At 40.4% G+C, this 19,155-nt stretch overlaps 1 protein-coding gene across 1 annotated transcript in view; it reads left to right on the top strand.

The window, feature by feature from the left end:
• Positions 1-9,897: 9,897 nt before the first annotated feature.
• Positions 9,898-19,155, top strand: part of POC5 (POC5 centriolar protein) — a 30,164-nt gene continuing 20,906 nt past the window's right edge. The window contains exons 1-3 of the mRNA XM_069880289.1: positions 9,898-9,948; positions 13,556-13,655; positions 17,620-17,767. Of these exons, the coding sequence (XP_069736390.1) occupies positions 13,572-13,655; positions 17,620-17,767 (232 nt within the window). The 5' untranslated portion in view covers positions 9,898-9,948; positions 13,556-13,571. The remainder of the gene's footprint in view (positions 9,949-13,555; positions 13,656-17,619; positions 17,768-19,155) is intronic.

Below are 19,155 nucleotides of genomic sequence, written 5' to 3'. Positions count from 1 at the left end.
GCAATGAGGTCTCCCCTCAGCCTCCTCTTCTCCAGGCTAAACGACCAGATGCCCTGGGAGAATCTTTTAAGTATATATGAACATATTCACAAGGCCCATAGCACATACAGTATCATCAGCACTGTCCTGTAAGCATCTGTCAAGCTTGTAAGCTGTTAAGTCTGTGAAAAAAAATGGGAGAATATATTTTCAGAGACAGCAAATACTAGACTCCAGACTATTGTCATTCATTTCATACTGATTCCAATTCACATGTTTACTCTGAAAAGATACGTACTTGATGTATGCACCACTATATAAGAGATGACATAGAACAGCATTTTTACAAGGGGAGAGTGAGATACTAGGTAGAACATAAAGCCCTCTAACACTGAGGTGTTCAATATTCACACGGTATGATTGTTGCTACTGTCATCATTATTACAAGAAAAGAATGTTGGCAGCTTTCAATATATATAGAACTGCACTATCACAGTGCATATACACATTATCTTTAGCCTTTATATCAACTAAAATTAAGATTTCTACTAATTCAACTACTGCTGTTTGAAAATATTGGTAGATTCTCTGGCCAAAAAAAGGAGCCACTGTTAAGCCATTTATCTGGGATTCACTCAGGAATTGCAGAACTATTAGTGAATGGGAAGATGGAGCAATCTTTAGAAGCTGTTCAACTCTATTTGAAACTACAAAACAGCCAAAACAAGGAGGAGTTCATAAGACTACTGTACTTCATTGATGTTGTAGCACATAATTCTGAGCTCAAACTACAGAAGGAGAGTGACAACAGGAGGGCTGTGAAAAGAACGTTCTCTAAAGCTATTATCAACAATAAAAACCTTATCCAGAAGGAAGACCAACCTTCTGATCTTGTTTCTTGTGGATCACCAAAAATATGTGCTAATGGTCCCAGGGACACTGCATAAAGTAGTCAGTGATAAACTGCTGGCTTTGCAGAAACACCAAGATCCCAGTAAGATAACAGGCTATACCTTTTGCCAAAAACTTGATGAAAGAGTGTTGCTACAATACAGAGAACCCAAAAGATGAGCTATTATCTTTATTAAAAGCTACTGATGAACACTCAAAGCTCTCTGACAAAAAGAGAAAGAGATCGCTAGATCAGTTTCACAGTACTAATCCAAGTATTTTTATGCAGTACTTTGCAGAAAGAGTTACTAATATGTGTGTGTGATTTGAAAAGTATTAATTACTTTCTGGCATTGAAAACACTAGTATATGAGGGAATGGCCTCAAGCTCGGCCAGGGGAGGTTCAGGCTTAACATCAGGAAAATAATTTCACGGAAGGGGTCACTGGGCACTGGCACAGGCTGCTCAGGGAGGTGGTTGAGTCACCTTCCCTGAAGGTGTTTAAGGGACGGGTGGATGACGTGCTGGGGGGCATGGTTTAGTGATTGATGGGAATGGTTGGACTCCAGGATCGAGTGGGTCTTTTCCAACCTAGTGATTCTGTGATTTGTAAGTCTTTTGTATTTGTGTATCTAATAAAATTATTTTGTGGTTTTGGTTTTTCTTTAAAAAAAAAATGACGCGATTGAGAGCTGTCCTGCAGAGAAGGTCTTGGAGGTGCTGGTCGATAAGAAGCTTGACATGAGCTGTCAATGTGTGCTCACAGCCCAGAAGGCCAACCATACCCTGGGCTGCATCAAAAGAATTGTAGCCAGCAGGTCAAGGGAAGTGATTCTGCCCCTCTATTCCTCTCTTGTGAGACCTCAAGTGGCGTATTGGGTCCAGTTCTGGAATCCTCAATGTAACAAGGATAAGGAGCTGTTGGAACAGGTCCAGAGGAAGGCTACAAAGATGATCCAAGGGCTGGAGTACCTCCCATATGAGGACAGGCTGAGAGACTTGGGGTTGTTCAACCTGGAGGAGAGAAGGCTCCAAGGAGATCTTATAGCGACCTTCCAGTGTCTGAAAGGAGCCTACAAGAAAGCTGGAGAGGGTCTGTTCATAAAGGCTTGTGGTGAAAGAACAAGGAGGGATCAGGTATAAACTGGAGAAGGGCAGATTTAGATTAGACATTAGGAAGAATTTCTTCACCTTGAGAGTGGTGAGGCACTGGCACAGGTTGCCAAAGGAAGTTGTGGCTGCCCCATCCCTGGAGGTATTTAAGGCCAGGTTGGATGGGGCCTTGGGTAACCTGATCTAGTGTGACGTGTCCCTGCCCATGGAAGGGGGTGTGGAACTAAATGATCTTTAAGTTCCCTTCCAACCCTAACTATTACATGATTCTATGATTTCAACTTTGTACAAAATATTTTGAAAAATATTTCTTTATTTCAGCTGGAACAAAAAATTTTATTTGAATCCTCAAATGGGTGTCCTGTTAATCAGCTATATTTAATATTTCAGTTCATGTGATGAGAAAGGAATGCTCCTGGACCACACAATTACAAAGGCCCCAGTGTACAAGGCAGTAGCCATAACATGACAGTTCTTTGAATGTAAAGCCCCAAAAGTTGCAATTTGATGCCTTCGTCCTGGCTCTTCACCTCCTGTCTGAGGTGATGATTCTGTCTGGGGCATGTGGAGCTATGGAGGAGAAAAGAGATCACAAAACTATATTGTACCATGCATAGATCTACCTAGAGGCCAGAGCTGCATCTAACACTGCACGTGAAAGGAGAAAGTTCTTGTATTCTCACAGTAAACAACCAAATCTGGTAGACTCAAACAGAAATCACTCCAGCGTCCACATGTACATTATTACTAAGAATCTGCTTTTGCATCACAGTAACCACCATAGATACAGGGGGAAAAACAGAAAAGGAAGTACTGAAAAGGTGCTTCAATGATCTACAGAACTATGGAAAACACTAAAAATTCATTAGTATTTCACAGACACTACACTATGCCTAATTTTCACTTTGAATCCTTCAAAAACTGCTTCAAAGAACAGAGATGACCTTTTGTCATGAGATGTGCTAATGCTACTAAACCAGTTCAACGGCCTTCCTCCTGCCTCCCTTCTCCCTGCTTCCTTCAAAAAAGCACAGAACAGTGACAGTTCCAAAACTAATTCCTGATCTATACCAATGACTGTACTTCTCCTGGTTACAGTCACTGCTGTGGCATTTGCTTGGCTAGAGCAGCGTATGAGCATCTGTGGTCATAAAAGCACAGAAAAATCTCCTTCCCTCTGTGAAAATAATAGTACATTCTATTGTATTATAGAATTCAGCACTAAACATGACTGGCATTTTTATATACAATTCAGAATCTGAAAGTTTCAAAAGAAGGTTTTATCAGATACTTTATAAAATCCACAGTGTAGGAGCAGGGTAATTACTGTCTTTTCATTGCTCACTCTCTAACTATCTACAATTATCTCTTTATACTAGTAATCAGCTTTATACCATTTGATCTTTACTTTTTATATGTCTAATTACAAAGCAGCAGTAGATGTTTGCATCACAAAGACTGGTTTGAGTACCCATTGCAATCTTCTTCAATTTTCAAATGTCTCATTTTCCCAGAGACATAGGACTGGAAACTAAACACATATTTAAAGGCTATGTCCTATGTGCCAATGGCAGTCATGTATTTAAAAAACTATTTTATGTGGAAAGATTCATCATATTTTTTACACCAGCAGTGCGTAATACAAATTAGCATGAACAGCATGACAGAAGCATACAGATGACAACTCTCTTTGAATAATACTCTTACATTATTGGGACAGAGACAAGGAACTTGTGCTCTGTTTCACTAACATGCACCAGACAAGCATAAGCCTTGTTCAGACATTAGATGTTGACGAGCATTTCAAAACACTGTGGTAATTCCACATTCACATGACCTTATTTCAAGACACTAAACAAATCACCCACGTTTGGAGGCTGATTCTGCATAGCTACAGGGGTCAGAAAAGCTTGTTTGGATTCGACAACCTAAAAGCACTCTTTGGAGGAGATTTTCTCTCACTTTTCACTATATTGTCTCTTAAAGACTAGAGATATATGTAGAAGAAGTCCTGCAACCCTCAACGTCCTGCCACACTGTATAACTACAAATCCCATTTGCCTCTTCCCTTTGAGACAGAATCATAGAATCATTCAGGCTAGAAAAGACCTTCACGATTGTGGAGTCCGGTCCTTAATGTAACAGTCTTGAAAGGACATTTCCTGTCATCCCATCACTCTTAACTTGGCACGAGAGACCCACACCCACCTTGCTAAAACCTCCCTTCAGGTCATTGTAGAGAGCAATAAGGTCTTCCCCTCAGCCTCCCTTTCTTCAAGCTAAATTACCCAGCCCCCTAGACAGATCCTCACAGGATTTGTACAGCTTCACTGCCCCTCTCTGGACATGCTCCAGCACCTCAATGTCTTTCTACAGGCGAAGGGCCCAAAACAGCTGGCCATTCTATTTCTGATACAAGCCAGGATGCTATTTGCCTTCTTGGCCATCCGGACACACTGATAGCTCATATCCAGCTGACTAGTGACCAACACCCTCACATTGCTGTAAATGTTTATAAAAGGACAAATTGTAATAATTTTGTGGATGTTTGTATTTTATGCCTATGCTATGTTTCTCATGTTATCTGAAAAAATGTTGGTGCGATGCAAGGTATATTCACATATTACGGAGCTTGACGTTGACATTTTTGTCTCTGGTATACCAGATAGTACAACTGTAGCCAGAGTTCAGTGCTGTATATAATTTTGAGAAGGCTTCCTACATCAATACTTGCATAGCAAAATAAATAATGAAGATGGTATCAGGACAAGTGAATGCTGGCAAACAGAAGAACTCTCTGCTCCTTGAAGCCAAAGAGAAAATGTTTAAAACTTCGTGTTTAATTGCCATTTATGATAGTCCTGAGAAAAGAGCAGTAAAAGCGATTCTCTTTGGGATCACTCCAAGTGGTTACCGCTCCAACTGCTGACCCAGCAGCTTTGCTTCAGATAGGGTGTGCTCTACAGAGGTCTAGTGTAGCGATTAAGGCACGGACCCCGTCAATGAGGCAACAAGCAGGATCACCTGTATTGAGAGGATGCAAACCTTATATAGTGTTTCTTATCCAGTCAGCAGCTACCCCAGTGAATTTCCACCTGTGAGAAACCCGCAGTTACAGGGATAGTGTGCAACCCCCTGTTTTCCACAGATGTGCCCTTTAGCGGACATTTGAGATTGACAGGTCCCAGAGATTTATTTCCAAGATTACTCAAAACCAATTTGTAAGTCTTACAAACGTTTGAAGTCCTTCAAACACACACACACGACCACACTTTTCAAAGCTAGCTCAATGCATCCATATAATGTTGATTATGACTAGTCAATAATACCAGAACAAGTATTTCAATTCTGGTAAGTATTGTTCTTCATTGCTCTGTGAGTGTCATACTCTGCAGATTCATGATTTTGTAGTTTCTGTGTTCACAGAATCCCGGGCTGATCAGTCGAGCCAAAGCATCCGTCTCCCCGTATGCTATTTCCTGCATGGGGTACAATTGCTGGAAAACAAATCAGCTGAGTAATTCTAGTGCCCTTTGATATAAAGCCAGGAAGCACAGGCATCCAAGCCATTACTTGCATTGCTCTCGTAAAGTCGTCATCAGTCAATCCTGGTAAAACAAGCAATCTTTGTAACAGGTGATCATGCAATTATCAGTACACTAAGTCTGGTTTTGCATTCTCTAGGGCTAATTGTTAAAGCAAAACTTCTCTAGCGGCGATATTGCCCACCTGCTTATTTAAGGCCTCTTGTAGTTTGTCTAGAAAAGTCATGTAATAAACTCCATTTTCCAGATTTCTTTTTTTATCACAAATACAGGTGTGTTGCAAGGACTATTAATTGGGACTATATGCCCTTGACCTATTTGCTCCTCCACTAACTTTTGAAATGCATTCAATTTTTCATTCGTTTGTGGTTCCAATGTCTAGTCCCATTGCATTTAACACATCTCTCCCCCACAAGAGTGGTGGACCATGCACAACAAAGGGTTGCACAACAGCCATTTTAAGATGTTCTGGCTTTCCCCTGTTTTAAAAACTTAATGTGCACTTCAACATAGCATGCTGAGTTTGTAAGGACTAAACCAAATGTATTTCAGGGATTCTCGTGGACCCAAACCTTGTGAGCCACGCTCTATAGAGTCAGCTTGGAACACAGCTGCTTTGAACAAAACTAATTGTGCTACCCAGCTATCGTTTGGTATTAATACTAGTGGAGATAGTGTTTGTAACGCTAGTGGAGACGGTCTCTATACCCTTGCTTGAATTATTCCAGTAAAGCCTGCACCTATGACCCCAGGTAAAACAAAGATTCCCAACCAAGTTATTGATAATCACTCTAAACACAAGGCAGTAAAGCACCCCCGCAGCCCCCGGAATGGTCCTTTTAAGTTCAGTGGCATTGTGTGAACTGCGGACAATTGCAGCGCTACTGCAATGGTGGTGGTCACATCCATACCGGCACCACTGCTGGATCTTGCTGTAAGGTGAGAGCTGCTGCTTGCCGTGGAGGCATCTGTGTCAGCACACACCTGTGAACTGTGCTTTACTCCTGTTTTTTTGACAATACTGTCCCGTTCTTATCCTATTTTAATCTACATCAACTGGCAAAATGTTTACCCTTTCCACACCAAGGGCAGATTTTAGGCCCTCTATCCTGGCATTGCATGCGGCAGTCTCTTTTAAAATGTCTCTCCTTGCCACATCCGTAACAGAACATCTTTCTGTCCTGGTTTACAGTTGGGGCAGCAGCCATCAGCTGTGCTTGATAGGTAAATGATCCCAGCTGCTGTTGTAGGATCTTTCAGACCACGCCATATCTTTCTATATTCATTATTAGGATTTTTTATCACTGATTGTAAAATTAAGGCTTCTTTAACTGCTCAGTTGTCTACCTGCTTGTTGAGCACATCCTTCAATCTGTCTATGAATGCCTTATACGTGTCATGCATGTTTCATCTTTCTGACATCCGGTATCTTTATAAGCGTTTGATAAGCCAGAAAGCCGCGCCTGTTGTAAAACTGCATTATTTAAACTGGCTTGATTCTTGAACTGCTACCAATATTGTTTCCGAAATTGCCTGCGTTACAGAAAGCGGTGGCAGGTGGCCCCCCCTTCAGCCTGGGGCAGCGTCCCCCCCACCACAGCCTGTGGCCCAGTTAGTACTTTCTCTACAGGTTTTTGAGTCTCCGGCCTCCCGCAAAGAAATCTCAGGGAAAGTTTGTAGCTGTTTAAGGTTACCGCACCTCCGCAGACAAAAATAAATCAAAGTTCTTTCACGGTCTGCTGCCCCTGCATTGAGCTCCAAATAGGAAATATCACTGTCCTCCTCTGTCTTCCCTGGCTCCACTAAATCTTTGCATGATCTCAAGTGTTTTGACGATTCAGTCATTAAGCTCCACGTAAATAACAGGCTAACCGCCCCAGGGTCTGGTAGCCGTGTCCTACAGTTTAAATCCCATGGCATCCCAGACTTTTATATCATATGCAGTAGTCAAATCTAAACATGGATCCCGACCCTGTATCCATTTTAATAAAGTCCTGAGTCATTGCTCAGCATAGTTAACATCCTGTTTCTTTAATCTTGCTTTTAAGATATCTAGTGTACTCCACTCCTCCATGGACAGCGAAGATCCCATTATTCCCGAGCTCCTAGTTGCTCACCATTTTTCAAGGGTATTACTCGTCCAGACTGTTTCAGTACTCCACACTGGCCAAAATTCGTCCAACCAGGCGTTGCTATGGCTGCTTCTATCCAGTGGTTATGACCCTGAATATCAGGGTTTGCCCTGAGAGGTGCGGGTCCCTCACAAGTTGCATGCCATTTGTAGCCATTAGGGCACAGACCCCGTCGATGAACCAACAAGCGGGATCACCTCTATTGAGAGGATGCAAACCTTATATAGTGTTAACTGTAACCAATCAGCAGCTACCCCAGTGAATTTCCACCTGTGAGAAACCCGCAGTTACAGGGATAGAGTGCAACCCACTATTTTCCACGGATGTGCCCCTTATCTTCATGCTTTCCGTCTAGTGCATTCTTTTCTTATTAACTCATGGGCCTTAATAAAGATTCCAAGGTCTCAGCAAGCAAGCCAGCATGAGAACACCAGCTGTTTGCTCTGTGCTTGCCGATAATATTGTGGCAAGGCATCAGCCGTTTGTCCCAGCATACACACAATACTGGAATCTTTTATGCCTGCAATCTAGCACAGGGTAGACTGAATTTAACATCTGAATTAATTTAGTGTGTTCACCTATAAAGGTTTTATAGAAAGGCTGTATTGGAGAGAACAGCTGGCCCAGAGCTCCTTCTGTAATATCACTACAAAAATTATTTAAAGTGTCTACTCAGAGAAAGTTTTTAGCTTCATGATTAGCATGGGCATGATTAGATGATCAGCAGCAACCAGCATGGCTTCCTCAGGGGTAAGTTCTGTATGACCAACTTAATGGCTTTCTGTGATGGGCTAACCACAGCAGTGGACACAGGAAAACCAGCAGATGTGATCTATCTAGACTTCTGTAAAGCTTTTGATGACACAGTCCCGCACAACATCTTTCTCTCTAGACTGGAGAGATACGGACTTGATGTTTGGACTGTTCAGTGGCTAAGAAATTGGTTGGATGGTTGTATTCTGAGAGTTATGGTCAACAGCTTGATGTCTAAATGTAGTTCTGTGAGAAGTTGTGTCTGTCAGGAGTCTGTACTGGGACCAGTGCTGTTTAATATCTTCGTCAATGATATAGACAGTGTTATTGAGAGGAAACTGGACAAGCAGGAGGAGTGGGCCTGTGAGAGCCTCATGAGGTTCAACAAGGCAAAGTGCAAGGTCCTACCGCTGGGTTGGGACAATGCCCTATTTCAGTACAGGATGGGGGATGATGTGATTGAAAGCAGCCCTGCAGAGAAGGACTTGGGGGTGCTGATTGATGAGTACCTTGACATGACCTGGCAATGCACACCCACAGCCCAGAAGACAAACCATATCCTGGGCTGCATCAAAAAGAAGCGTGGCCAACAGGTCGAGGGAGGTGATTCTGCCCCTCTATTCAAAGAATCATAGAATAATTTGGGTTGGAAAGGACCTTAAAGATTCCTTTCCCCCTCCCCCCACCCCCACCATGGGTCTCACAAGAGAGGAATAGAGGGGCATAATCACCTCCATCCATCTGCTGGCCACACTTCTTTTGATGCGGTCTAGGATACAGTTTCCTCCCTCATGAGACCCCATCTGGAGTACTGTGTCCAGTTCTGGAATCCTTAACATAAGAAGGATATGGAGCTGTTGGAATAGGTCCAGAGGCTACAAGGACGATCAGAGGGCTGGAGCACCTTCCATACGAGGACAGGCTAAGAGAGTTGGGGTTATTCAGCCTAGAGAAAGCTCCAAGGAGAACTTAGAGCAACCTTCCAGTACCTGAAGGGGCTACAAGAAATCTTGGGAGGGACTGTTCACAAAGGCTTGTGGTGATAGGACTGGGGATAGTGGGTATAAACTGGAGAGGGGCAGATTTAGTCTGGATATGAGGAGGAATTTCTTCAACATGAGGGTGGTGAGGCCCTGTCACGGGTTGCCCAGGGACCGCGGCTGCCCCGTCCCTGCCGCTGTTCCACGCCCGCCTGGCCGGTCCCCGCTCCCCGCGCTCTGCTGACACGCGGCCCTGCGAACAGCAGGTCAGAGCCACCCCCCTCCCTCCCCGCCCCGGCCCGCGTCGCGCCCCGCCTCGCGCCAACGGCCCCGGCCGGGCGGGCTCGCGCCGCAGCCCCGCGGGCGCCGCCGCAGCCAATGGGCGCGCGGGGCGGACGGCGCGGGCCGGGCCGGGGCGCTCCCACTGGCTGCTTTGCTCGCCGAGCCGCCCAATCGCAGGGCGGTTTGTAAAGCCGGGACTCCCCTATCCGGGAGCCGTTTCTTCTGCCGCTCGGGTCGTTTGAAACCGGAGGCGGCGGCGGCCGGGCCCGCAGGTGAGAGCGCGGCGTGGGGGCGCCCCGCGGGGCAGGGGCCCTGCTCGCCTCCCCGAGACGTTGGGCCGGTGGCCTTCGGCAAACGGGGGAAAAAAAAACAACCCAACAAAACCAAAATTCTGGTCACGCAGGGAACGGTGCTTCTCCCTGCCTGCCCGGCTGCCTGTGTGTCACCCTGCCCCTCGCCGGCAGGACAGCCGGGCCGCTGCGGTGAGGGCTCTACAGGCTCGGGGGTGGCTGTGGGAGAAGCTTGGGTAGGTCCTGTGCGTATCGGGAGGAGGAGCGGTTCTCTTTGCAAAGAGTTAAGTCCTTCGATCTGAACGCGACAGTAAGTTATTCGGGAAGCGTCGCCCTTGGTCAAAAAAACAAGCCCAAAAACAAGCCCCAAAGCACACAATCGTGAGTACAGCATGAGGAATTCGAAATTGAGGATGAGAGCAGCCGTGGTGAGTGAGAATGAAGGTCTTTACGTTTGTATCCTGTTTGTCGAAGTAGCTTGTCTTGGCTCTGTAGTTGTACACTTACGCTTTGTTAGAAACTCCTGCTGTTAACAGGAATCCTTGTCTAAGTGAGACATGTTTTGGCAGATACTCAGGACTAGAAGAACATGGTAAGCATAAAGATGCTCCTCTCATTTGTCTCTCGCCTTATTATGATTTACAGTGTAGCAAATCAACTTGTTGACCAAGAGAGGATGTCTTGCTTAATATCCCTTGATTTCTCTTTTAGAAACATGTACTTGATTTTCTTGAACGTAGTGCTTGTTCATCAAGATCAAAGCAGGCAAGTTTTTCTTAGTGTGATGTGACAAAGTCACTTTAAAAGAAGTATGCTCTTATTTATCTTAATTAATCATAGTAATCTATTGTGTTGTTCTGTACATAAGCAGATTTCTAGAATTTTGCATTTACTGGGATTTTCACTGGCATGTTGTAATAATCCAACTGCAGAGTTAGACTCTAGACATAAACATGAGAGTTACAGACAGGCAAAACATAGTAATATAGGGAAAGCTCAGACTTTAAGCAGTAACCTGTAATGGGAATCAAAAGCGGCATTCAAGTCAGTAAAAGCAGTCAGGTGGAGACTGACAAAATAAAGAAAAGGGATGGGAAGAGGAGGCAAATGCTCTGAGCTTGAGGTGACAGTGGGTGACTCTTCTAAGGTAATGTCAAACAGGTGAGGTGCAGTTACAGATTTGACAGGAAGAGTGGCCAGTAGTGGAGAGGTAGCCTCCCTTGTGAAGAAGGAACCTTCTGAGTTTTGGAAGACCACAAACTTGAGAGTAGTTTAAGTGATGAGCAGAGAGCCAGATACAGATAGTAGAGGGAGTGTCAAGGGGATGGTCTCAGAAAACTGTAAACAGAAGTTGGGGCAGTGGCCTTAAGCTATTGAACAAACTTTTTGGAAGAAACCTTTCTCCTCAACTTCTATACTCTAATCTGCATTCATGTGAAACTGCCGTCTTCCCTCCTTTTTCTCAGAAGAATTGATGATACTTGAGTTCTTTATAAATGGACTGACAGGGAAAGAAAACAGTATTTATAATTTCTCAGTGCAAATATACCTTGAATTCCTGTAAGTGCTAAATAGTTGTGTCTTTGTGATCCTCCCTAATGCCTACACACAGACACTTATGGTAATGCCTCCAGGACTTATAGGGTATTCAGGACCCTCAGTTTGAGAAATTGTATGAATGAGAATGCTTTTGGAGTTGAAATTGGCATTTTAAGGTAACTGAAAGTATACTTTTTTTGCTATAAAAATAATTTATCAACTAAGGGAAAGGTGGAGCACAAGTTTAAAGTTATTTGATCAGGTAGGGGATGAAAACAAAAGAAACAGATAGTGAATGCTTTGTGGGAGAAGTGAAAGAAAATAATTACTAGAGCAGGAGACAATGAAAATGGAAGAGATGAGGAAGCTACTATTTCTTCTCTTATCTTCTTATGGATACAGCAATAGAAGTGTCTAGTGAACCTCGCCAAAACATCATATTTTGTACTTAAAAACCAATCAGTATATTAGGGCTCAGCAGGAAGAAGGGAGATGGTAATCATGTCATTTGAACCTTAGGCTATAGGAATTCTCAGCATTTAAAATTGTCTTTATAGCATTTTTTTAAATGTCCATTTTCAGCAAAGAAACGAACTTCCCATTATGAAATGTGTAGATACCCATGGCAGAGAGAGAGCTTTTGTGGTGCAGAAGGAGTCAGTATGTAGAATAAGTTGAAGAAGGAAAAGACACTTTATTTCCATGTGTGTTCCTGTAGACAAAGCTAAGAGTTTTGCATTTTTTTCACATTTTGAAAAAAATATGATGCTGATTAAGGAGGAATAAGGGTATTCCTGCCAATTTAATGACAGTACAACTAGCAATTTAAAAATAACATTTCTCTCAGAAAATGCATCTGTTTTTTAAACAATTGAGAATGTTATACTTGACAGTTTTAAAGGGCAGTCTTAAAATAAAGTTTTCTTGCATGGTTGTCTAATACATTATACAAGCAGCTAGTTCCTGAGCTTATTTATGGTGGTTTTATTCCTGTGCTTATTCTCTGCAGACAACTCTCTGCTCAGCATGTTTAATAATTGGTTTTCATGTGCATCAGGCAACTATGTCACTCTGCCATTCTGTCATAAATAAATTCACTTTGTTTAGTACTCAGCTCCCACTGATTCTGTAATTCCTTTCATTCTTCCTCCCATATCCTTTACAGTTCTTTTTCCCCATGTCCTATCAAGTTTTACCCCAAGAGCTTCATTTATTCACAGAATGGTTTAGTCAAGGCTGCAGTAGATTAAAAGGTACATGTATTTTTCAGGAAGTTTTCAAGGTTCTTATCAGTTCTACAATATAACCTGCTTCCCAGATGTTCCAAGAATACCATACTGTCTTGCGTAGAAATTGCTTGAATGATTGATATTACCTGAACCTAATGCATTACCTGTCCTTCCATACCTGTTCATCTTCTTGGTCCTGTAAGGGAAGAATAGTCAAAAAAGTGGAGGGGCACTGATATTGACCATGAAGTGAAGGCTTCAGGATACTGAACTGAAGTGTTCAAGGGCATTATCTCAGCTTGGGCTGTGGTTGAGTCAGTTCAGGGTGAAAAATTCTTGTGTCACTCTGTAGGAATTTTGTACTACAGCAAGTTGATAAGCTCCAAAACAATACAGTGAGACTAAGAAGGCAGGATTGACCCAGGAATGTATTTGTAAATTAAGGCTTCTGTTATTCTTGATATATCTGTTCCTTTTTTCTCTCTAGCGGTGTATTTTACTTAGCATTGGTGTGAAAATTTACCTTGTATATCTTGAGGGTTGAGGTATTAAACTTATTCATTCAATGTAAAATAGGACACGACTTCTATATTGTTGCTTTTGGGTCTTCCATTGTTTTCTTTTAAAGTCAGTGGAAGTATTTTCATGGTTTTGAGCATGGCTTGCATCAGGCAGTTCAGTAACTAGCATTATAATATAAGACTATACAATCCATTTAGCCCACAGAACTTGCCTTAATGTAGTTTCTACAGCAGAATCTCTGTTTCTGGGGAAATTATTTTGGAACTGAAAAATGAAGTTCAGCTTCTACTGTTTTATAGACTAGCTTTGTGCAGAATGTCATCAGATGGGGAGAGAAGCTCAAGTCCAGTTTTGCCAAAAGACTCTGTTCGTGGCAGTTCTGTTTCTTCAGATTTTCAGGTAGGAAAGAGGCAACCTCATTTGGTTCACTGTCATGGCAATTTATTTGGCAAAGAGTAATTATGAGGAAATCTAACAAAACGTGCATATTTTTTATGTTTTACTTGTACAGGAAAATAATTAAAATGCTGAAAGAAAATTAGACAAAAGAAATGAGATTCTTATCTTCACTTGGATTCCCTTTTGTGCATTTAATAAGTAATTTCAATTTATGTGAAAATTCTTATCTAAACTTAGATGTTGATTGTGACCTCTACAAGTAAATTTGAATGTTTTTCTTACCTTTTTGTGGTGTTATTTTTTACATGTTAAAGTCTTATCAAGTAGCGTAAATTTGACACAGCAGGATAGAAAACCATTATTTCTGAAGGATGAAATGTAACCTTCTTAGGCTTCTTACGTGATGTTGTAAAAACGGAATACTTTTTTTAATGGTTTTCTTTTCCTTGGCATAGGATTGTGGCCAAGTTAATCTCGGAAAGAAAATGTAGGGTTGGTGGGTTTTCTGCATCAAATACACTGGTACTAAAACAGCAGGAGTTTTTGCTTTTCTGTACTCAGCATTCTGTGAGAGGATGCAAAGATACTGGATAAAATCTCTGTCCTATTCTTTTGAAAGCAGCAGATTTTCGTCCTTTAATAATTGGCTATTCATATCTAAGTAGTGGATGTTATATTTTCCTTTGATAGAATGCCATCCAAAACAGGCTAGTTTTGACAAAAATAAGTTTTGTTAATTCCCCTGTAGAAATAAGCTTCCACTTTTGTCACATGATAGAATGGATATGAACTGCAGAAGCATTTTTAAATTCAGGGTTTTTTTTTCCCTCATGTGGATTGACTATCCCTTTTAAAATACATGTTTTATGGGGTATTGATTTCTGTATTTGTGCTCATAACTCAGGGATAGGGGTTTTTTTAACATTTTTTCAGCAACAGTAATTAGTCTGTGTTTCCCATGCCTTCTGCAGTTGAAAAACAGGGTGAAGGCTTTGTGTGACAGATTTTGGAAGACAAGAATTTTCTTTTGTCTGGTTATCTAAGGCCACTTTGTAGGGGATGGTAAGGTAAATAAATATTAATTAATGACTGCTTGGCAGCTTAAAACACAAATAGATTAGACTAGACTAGTTCCAGTTGTAAGGGACCCACAACAATCATCTAGCCCAACTGCCTGACCACTTCAGGACTGACCAGAAATTAAAGCATTTATTAAGGGCATTGTCCAAATGCTTCTTAAACACTGACAGGCGTGGGGTGTCGACTACCTCAACAGGAAGCCTGTTCCAGGGTTTGACCACCCTGTCAGCGAAGAAATGCTTCCCAATGTCCAATCTAAACCTTCTGTGGTGCAGTTTTGAACCATTCCCACACATCCTATCACTGCATCACAGTGAGAAGAGGCAAGCACTTACCTGTCCACTTCCCCTCCTCAGGAAGCTGTACAGAGCGATGAGATCACTCTTCACGCTCCTTTTCTCCAAACTCGGTAAACGCAGAGTCTGTAGCTGCTTCTCATAGGAGCTTCTTAAAGAACAATATTGGGGGTCACAGGCAAGCAGCGGCAGTATCGACAGGGAAGTACTTCAGCCCTTTTTAGATAATTTTGAAGGGCCTTTTTTGATAATTTGATGCTTTTAAGTAGAGACCAGATTATTACCTTTTCCTCATAAAAAGACTCTTAGACAATTTCCATTTACTTATAATTGAGTTGTGCAAGATTCTGTCCATTCAATGCATTCTTATTTTGTTGTTTAGTAACCTTGACTGCAATCCTAAGGACAAATTCTGTACAGTTTCTGTAGATTTTTGTAATGCTTTAAGGAGGGTAAAAAACCAAATTCTGAATGCTCGTGTGCCCTTTACTCATTGCAACTCTTCTTTATCTACTTGTACACACCAAAGTTAATATATATTAAATGATCAAAACTCCTCTGACCCTCAGGCCTTAGAACTACGGATTATTTTTGTAGTTGACATAGCAGCTTAAAAGTTTTGTTTAAAGCAGAAGAAAGAGAGTAAGTAAACCAAAGAAGTATTGTTAATTTTATATTATTATGTTTCTCTTTGAAATTTATTGGTCAATATTGTATTCTAATTGTAAATTCCTTGCAATCCACATAAAATCCATAAGAATCTTTGGGTTGTTGTTTTTTGTATTTTTTTTTAAGAGTGTTAGAACTTGAAATACTAGATAGATAACTTCCTGACATAGCTTGATTATATACATTTTGAGTGCTCAGGTTGTCTGTAGTAGTACAGATTTTGTGCTAGGGATTAAATAGAGTGACTCAAAATGAGCCACCTGCTTGTACCTGACATCTTGCCTGCCACATCCATTGAATTGGGTAAGGTAAACACAGAAGCAGCCGGATCAGCTCTGATTGAAAACTAATTTGTTTGAGGGGAATAATTAGTTTTAAGCTGCTGTTTGGTCATATAATTTCTTTGAAGACAACAGAGAAGTAATGTCTTCTGCACAATAATTTAGATAAGTTAAGGTCAAGACTAATATATTGGTTTTTTTACTTTGCAGACGTTTTGCTGTAGGGGATTTTATACAGTTTTGTATGGTTCTGGTTCAATAACTCATTTGAAGATACCTGTTTTCTTCTTTTCAGATTTTATCAGATGTCAACTGTGTTTCTTTAGAAAGATATGGGTGTGGAGAAACATGACTTGTTGATTCACGGTGTTTTATGTGGAATGTGATACTTCTTTTGCTTATCAAAAAGATACACTATGTATTTGTTTATAATTATATAGTTGCATGTAACTTTATCTAGCAGAATAGGATAGATGATGAGCAATAGAAATTTAAGTGAAAACTAGAATTGCTAAAATGTACGGAACCTACCTTTCTAGTATTCTAATTAGTTGAAACCCAAATAGATGTAAGGTTTTACTGCAAGTTTTATATTATCATTTGCAGCTGACAGGTTCAAAAAATATTACATGTAATTGGTACCTTTAACTGATTGATTCCATCTACCTTTCCTCAGATTTCAGTTTTTCAACTCACAATCAGTTTCTGAGATTTGACTTCATTAGGATAGTAAACAGAATTATTATTATAGTATTAAGTAAAGAAAGAATGACTACTAGTGGCTTGGTTTAATACTTTCCACCTGGCATTTTTTTAAGTGTTTAATTAGCGGCTTCCAGCAGTTTCAGCATTTAACTGCAGCTGGAATTTTTTTAATTAATACTAGATTGTATGTTTCAGTTATATTACAGATTATTCAGGTTCCGTGTTGAATTCTAAATACTTTGATTCTGAAAATCTGTTTAATTAGATTTCAAAAAAAGTTTAGTTAATTGGATTAATTTGGTACATAATCTGCCTGGTGCGTGACATTATACTGGTTTATAGCTATTTAATAGGAAAGCTTTTATAGCAGTAATATATATGCATTCCCCACACCTATGTAATTCTAAAAATTTGTAATATAAAGTAAGAATAATTATATGTAATCTAAAGAAAATACTGGATAATCGAATGTCTGCTGATGACTGGCTTTAGAACTCCCACCAAAGAAACTGTAATGTTATGGAATGTTAAATGTGACTTTGCTCAGTAGCACCTTTGTCATGGCTATAAAAATACATCATTTCTTTATAGTAATAATAATGCTTAGGAGTAGAATCAACGGATTAATAGCTTACATGATCTGGAACTTTTTTTTTTTTAAGTTTATGTTTTTAAGATGACTACTGTCTAGCATAGTCTCCCTGTGTAACTATTACAGTGAACGTGAACATGAAACAAGAAAGATAAATTATCATCATCATGGTAGGCGAACAGCTCCCTTTTGCATCTTCAGGGGAAATCCTCCTCATTTTCATCATCATCATATAAAAACCTCAAAAATTATCGAAAACCGTTTCCACTCCTTCCTACAAACACCTGTTCATTAGAAATGTAATTGTATTTTTATAATTATTTATCATCCTTTTGTGACAGGATGAATATGAAGAGCTGCTTCGTTATGCTCTAGTGGCTCCGAAGTTTGAACAGTGTGTCTTGAAGAGGTCAGAACTTGCTTCAGAACGGAGAGCAGGTGGCAGATTATCAAGTGTGACAGATGATTCCATTCACCAGAATACTCCAGGTAGTATGTGCGAAGCTATGCTTTGAGCTTACAAGAACAATCATGTAACTCTTTTGACTTAAGTCTCTGACAGCTTCTATTTGAAAAATAAGTGCAACTAATATATAGTACACTTGCATTTTGTACAAGAAATTTAGGAAAACATATTCACTGAAGGGTTCTCTCTCTGACATCGCTTTCAGGTTACAGTATTAATGTGCTGGTATTTCTCTGTGTTTTGTGATGCAGATGCTTGAAGTGATTGGTGTAATAATGAAGAAAGGGTTGCCCTTACAGTATGCTTTATCAAAATTTGACAGGTCACAACTGTTTTCACTCGCACCTGTGCTGCCATGATAGATAAATGACTACTTAAAATATGATTATTGAGAAGTAAGAGTTACCTTAAAAGGGCTTTGTGTTATGACTAGTCATATCACTACCGGAGTGTAATTCTTGCTCTTTTAGTTCAATCACTCTATTGTAGTTTTACTTTATTGCTTGGTATTTAGGACTGTATAAACTTAGTGTCTTGTGATGCATTACTAACACTGATATTTATGGTTACATGTTGTTTGCTTTTGTCCCCGGCCATTAAATTGAGGAAGCTTTTTTAATTTTGCTTCAGAAGAAATAGTGATCATACCTGCATTATTTCTTTACTAGGAAGTTTAGCTTAATCACTATGAACTTTAAACTAATTTCTATTCTTTATCATGATGTTTTACCATAAAAAATATTTACCTACAGTTCTCTTTGCTTGTGTTTTTGATACCCTTGAAGATACTTCTCTCTCTACTATTTAGAGGAATGTGGGTTATAAAATATGTGGGTAATTTTACTACTAGAGATTAAGTGGCCTTGATGTGCTGGGTAAATCTGCTGCTAATTGTCATCTTGGAGTAAATGTTTTTCATGGCTCATGTATGCAAGAACTCTTGGCCATGCTGAAAATATATATACAATATAATTCTCTGCTAGCAGGAATTTACCAGTGCAATTGCAAAGGGCAATGCAGGCACTGAAAGTTGTTTATTTCATATTAGGAAAAAGAACCATGAGTAAAAATGAATCTATCTTGTTGTTTTCACTGGAATATAAAGCAGTCTTGGTAAGCTTTCAATTACCACTTAGTTAACTCATGTTACTAAAATAAAATAAAAAATTGTCTAGAAACAAGTTCTTAAAATAAGGAATGTGGTTAAAGTAAAGGATGTAGTATTGGTTATGCTCTGCATCCTTCTGTAGTGGCTGTGCAGTGGAGTTTGGCTACCTTTAGACGCCCAGGCCAATACTTTTCTTTCCAGTATAACACAAGGAGAAATGTTTTATCATTTTTATAAACTAATGGGGAATCTTAATCCTTAAAGACATCATATCTGTAACTTCTCCCTATGCAGAATTAGTTT

This window comes from Phaenicophaeus curvirostris, chromosome Z (genome assembly GCF_032191515.1).
Source record: "Phaenicophaeus curvirostris isolate KB17595 chromosome Z, BPBGC_Pcur_1.0, whole genome shotgun sequence".
NCBI lineage: Eukaryota > Metazoa > Chordata > Aves > Cuculiformes > Cuculidae > Phaenicophaeus > Phaenicophaeus curvirostris.
This window is presented reverse-complemented; position numbering and strand designations above follow the sequence as displayed.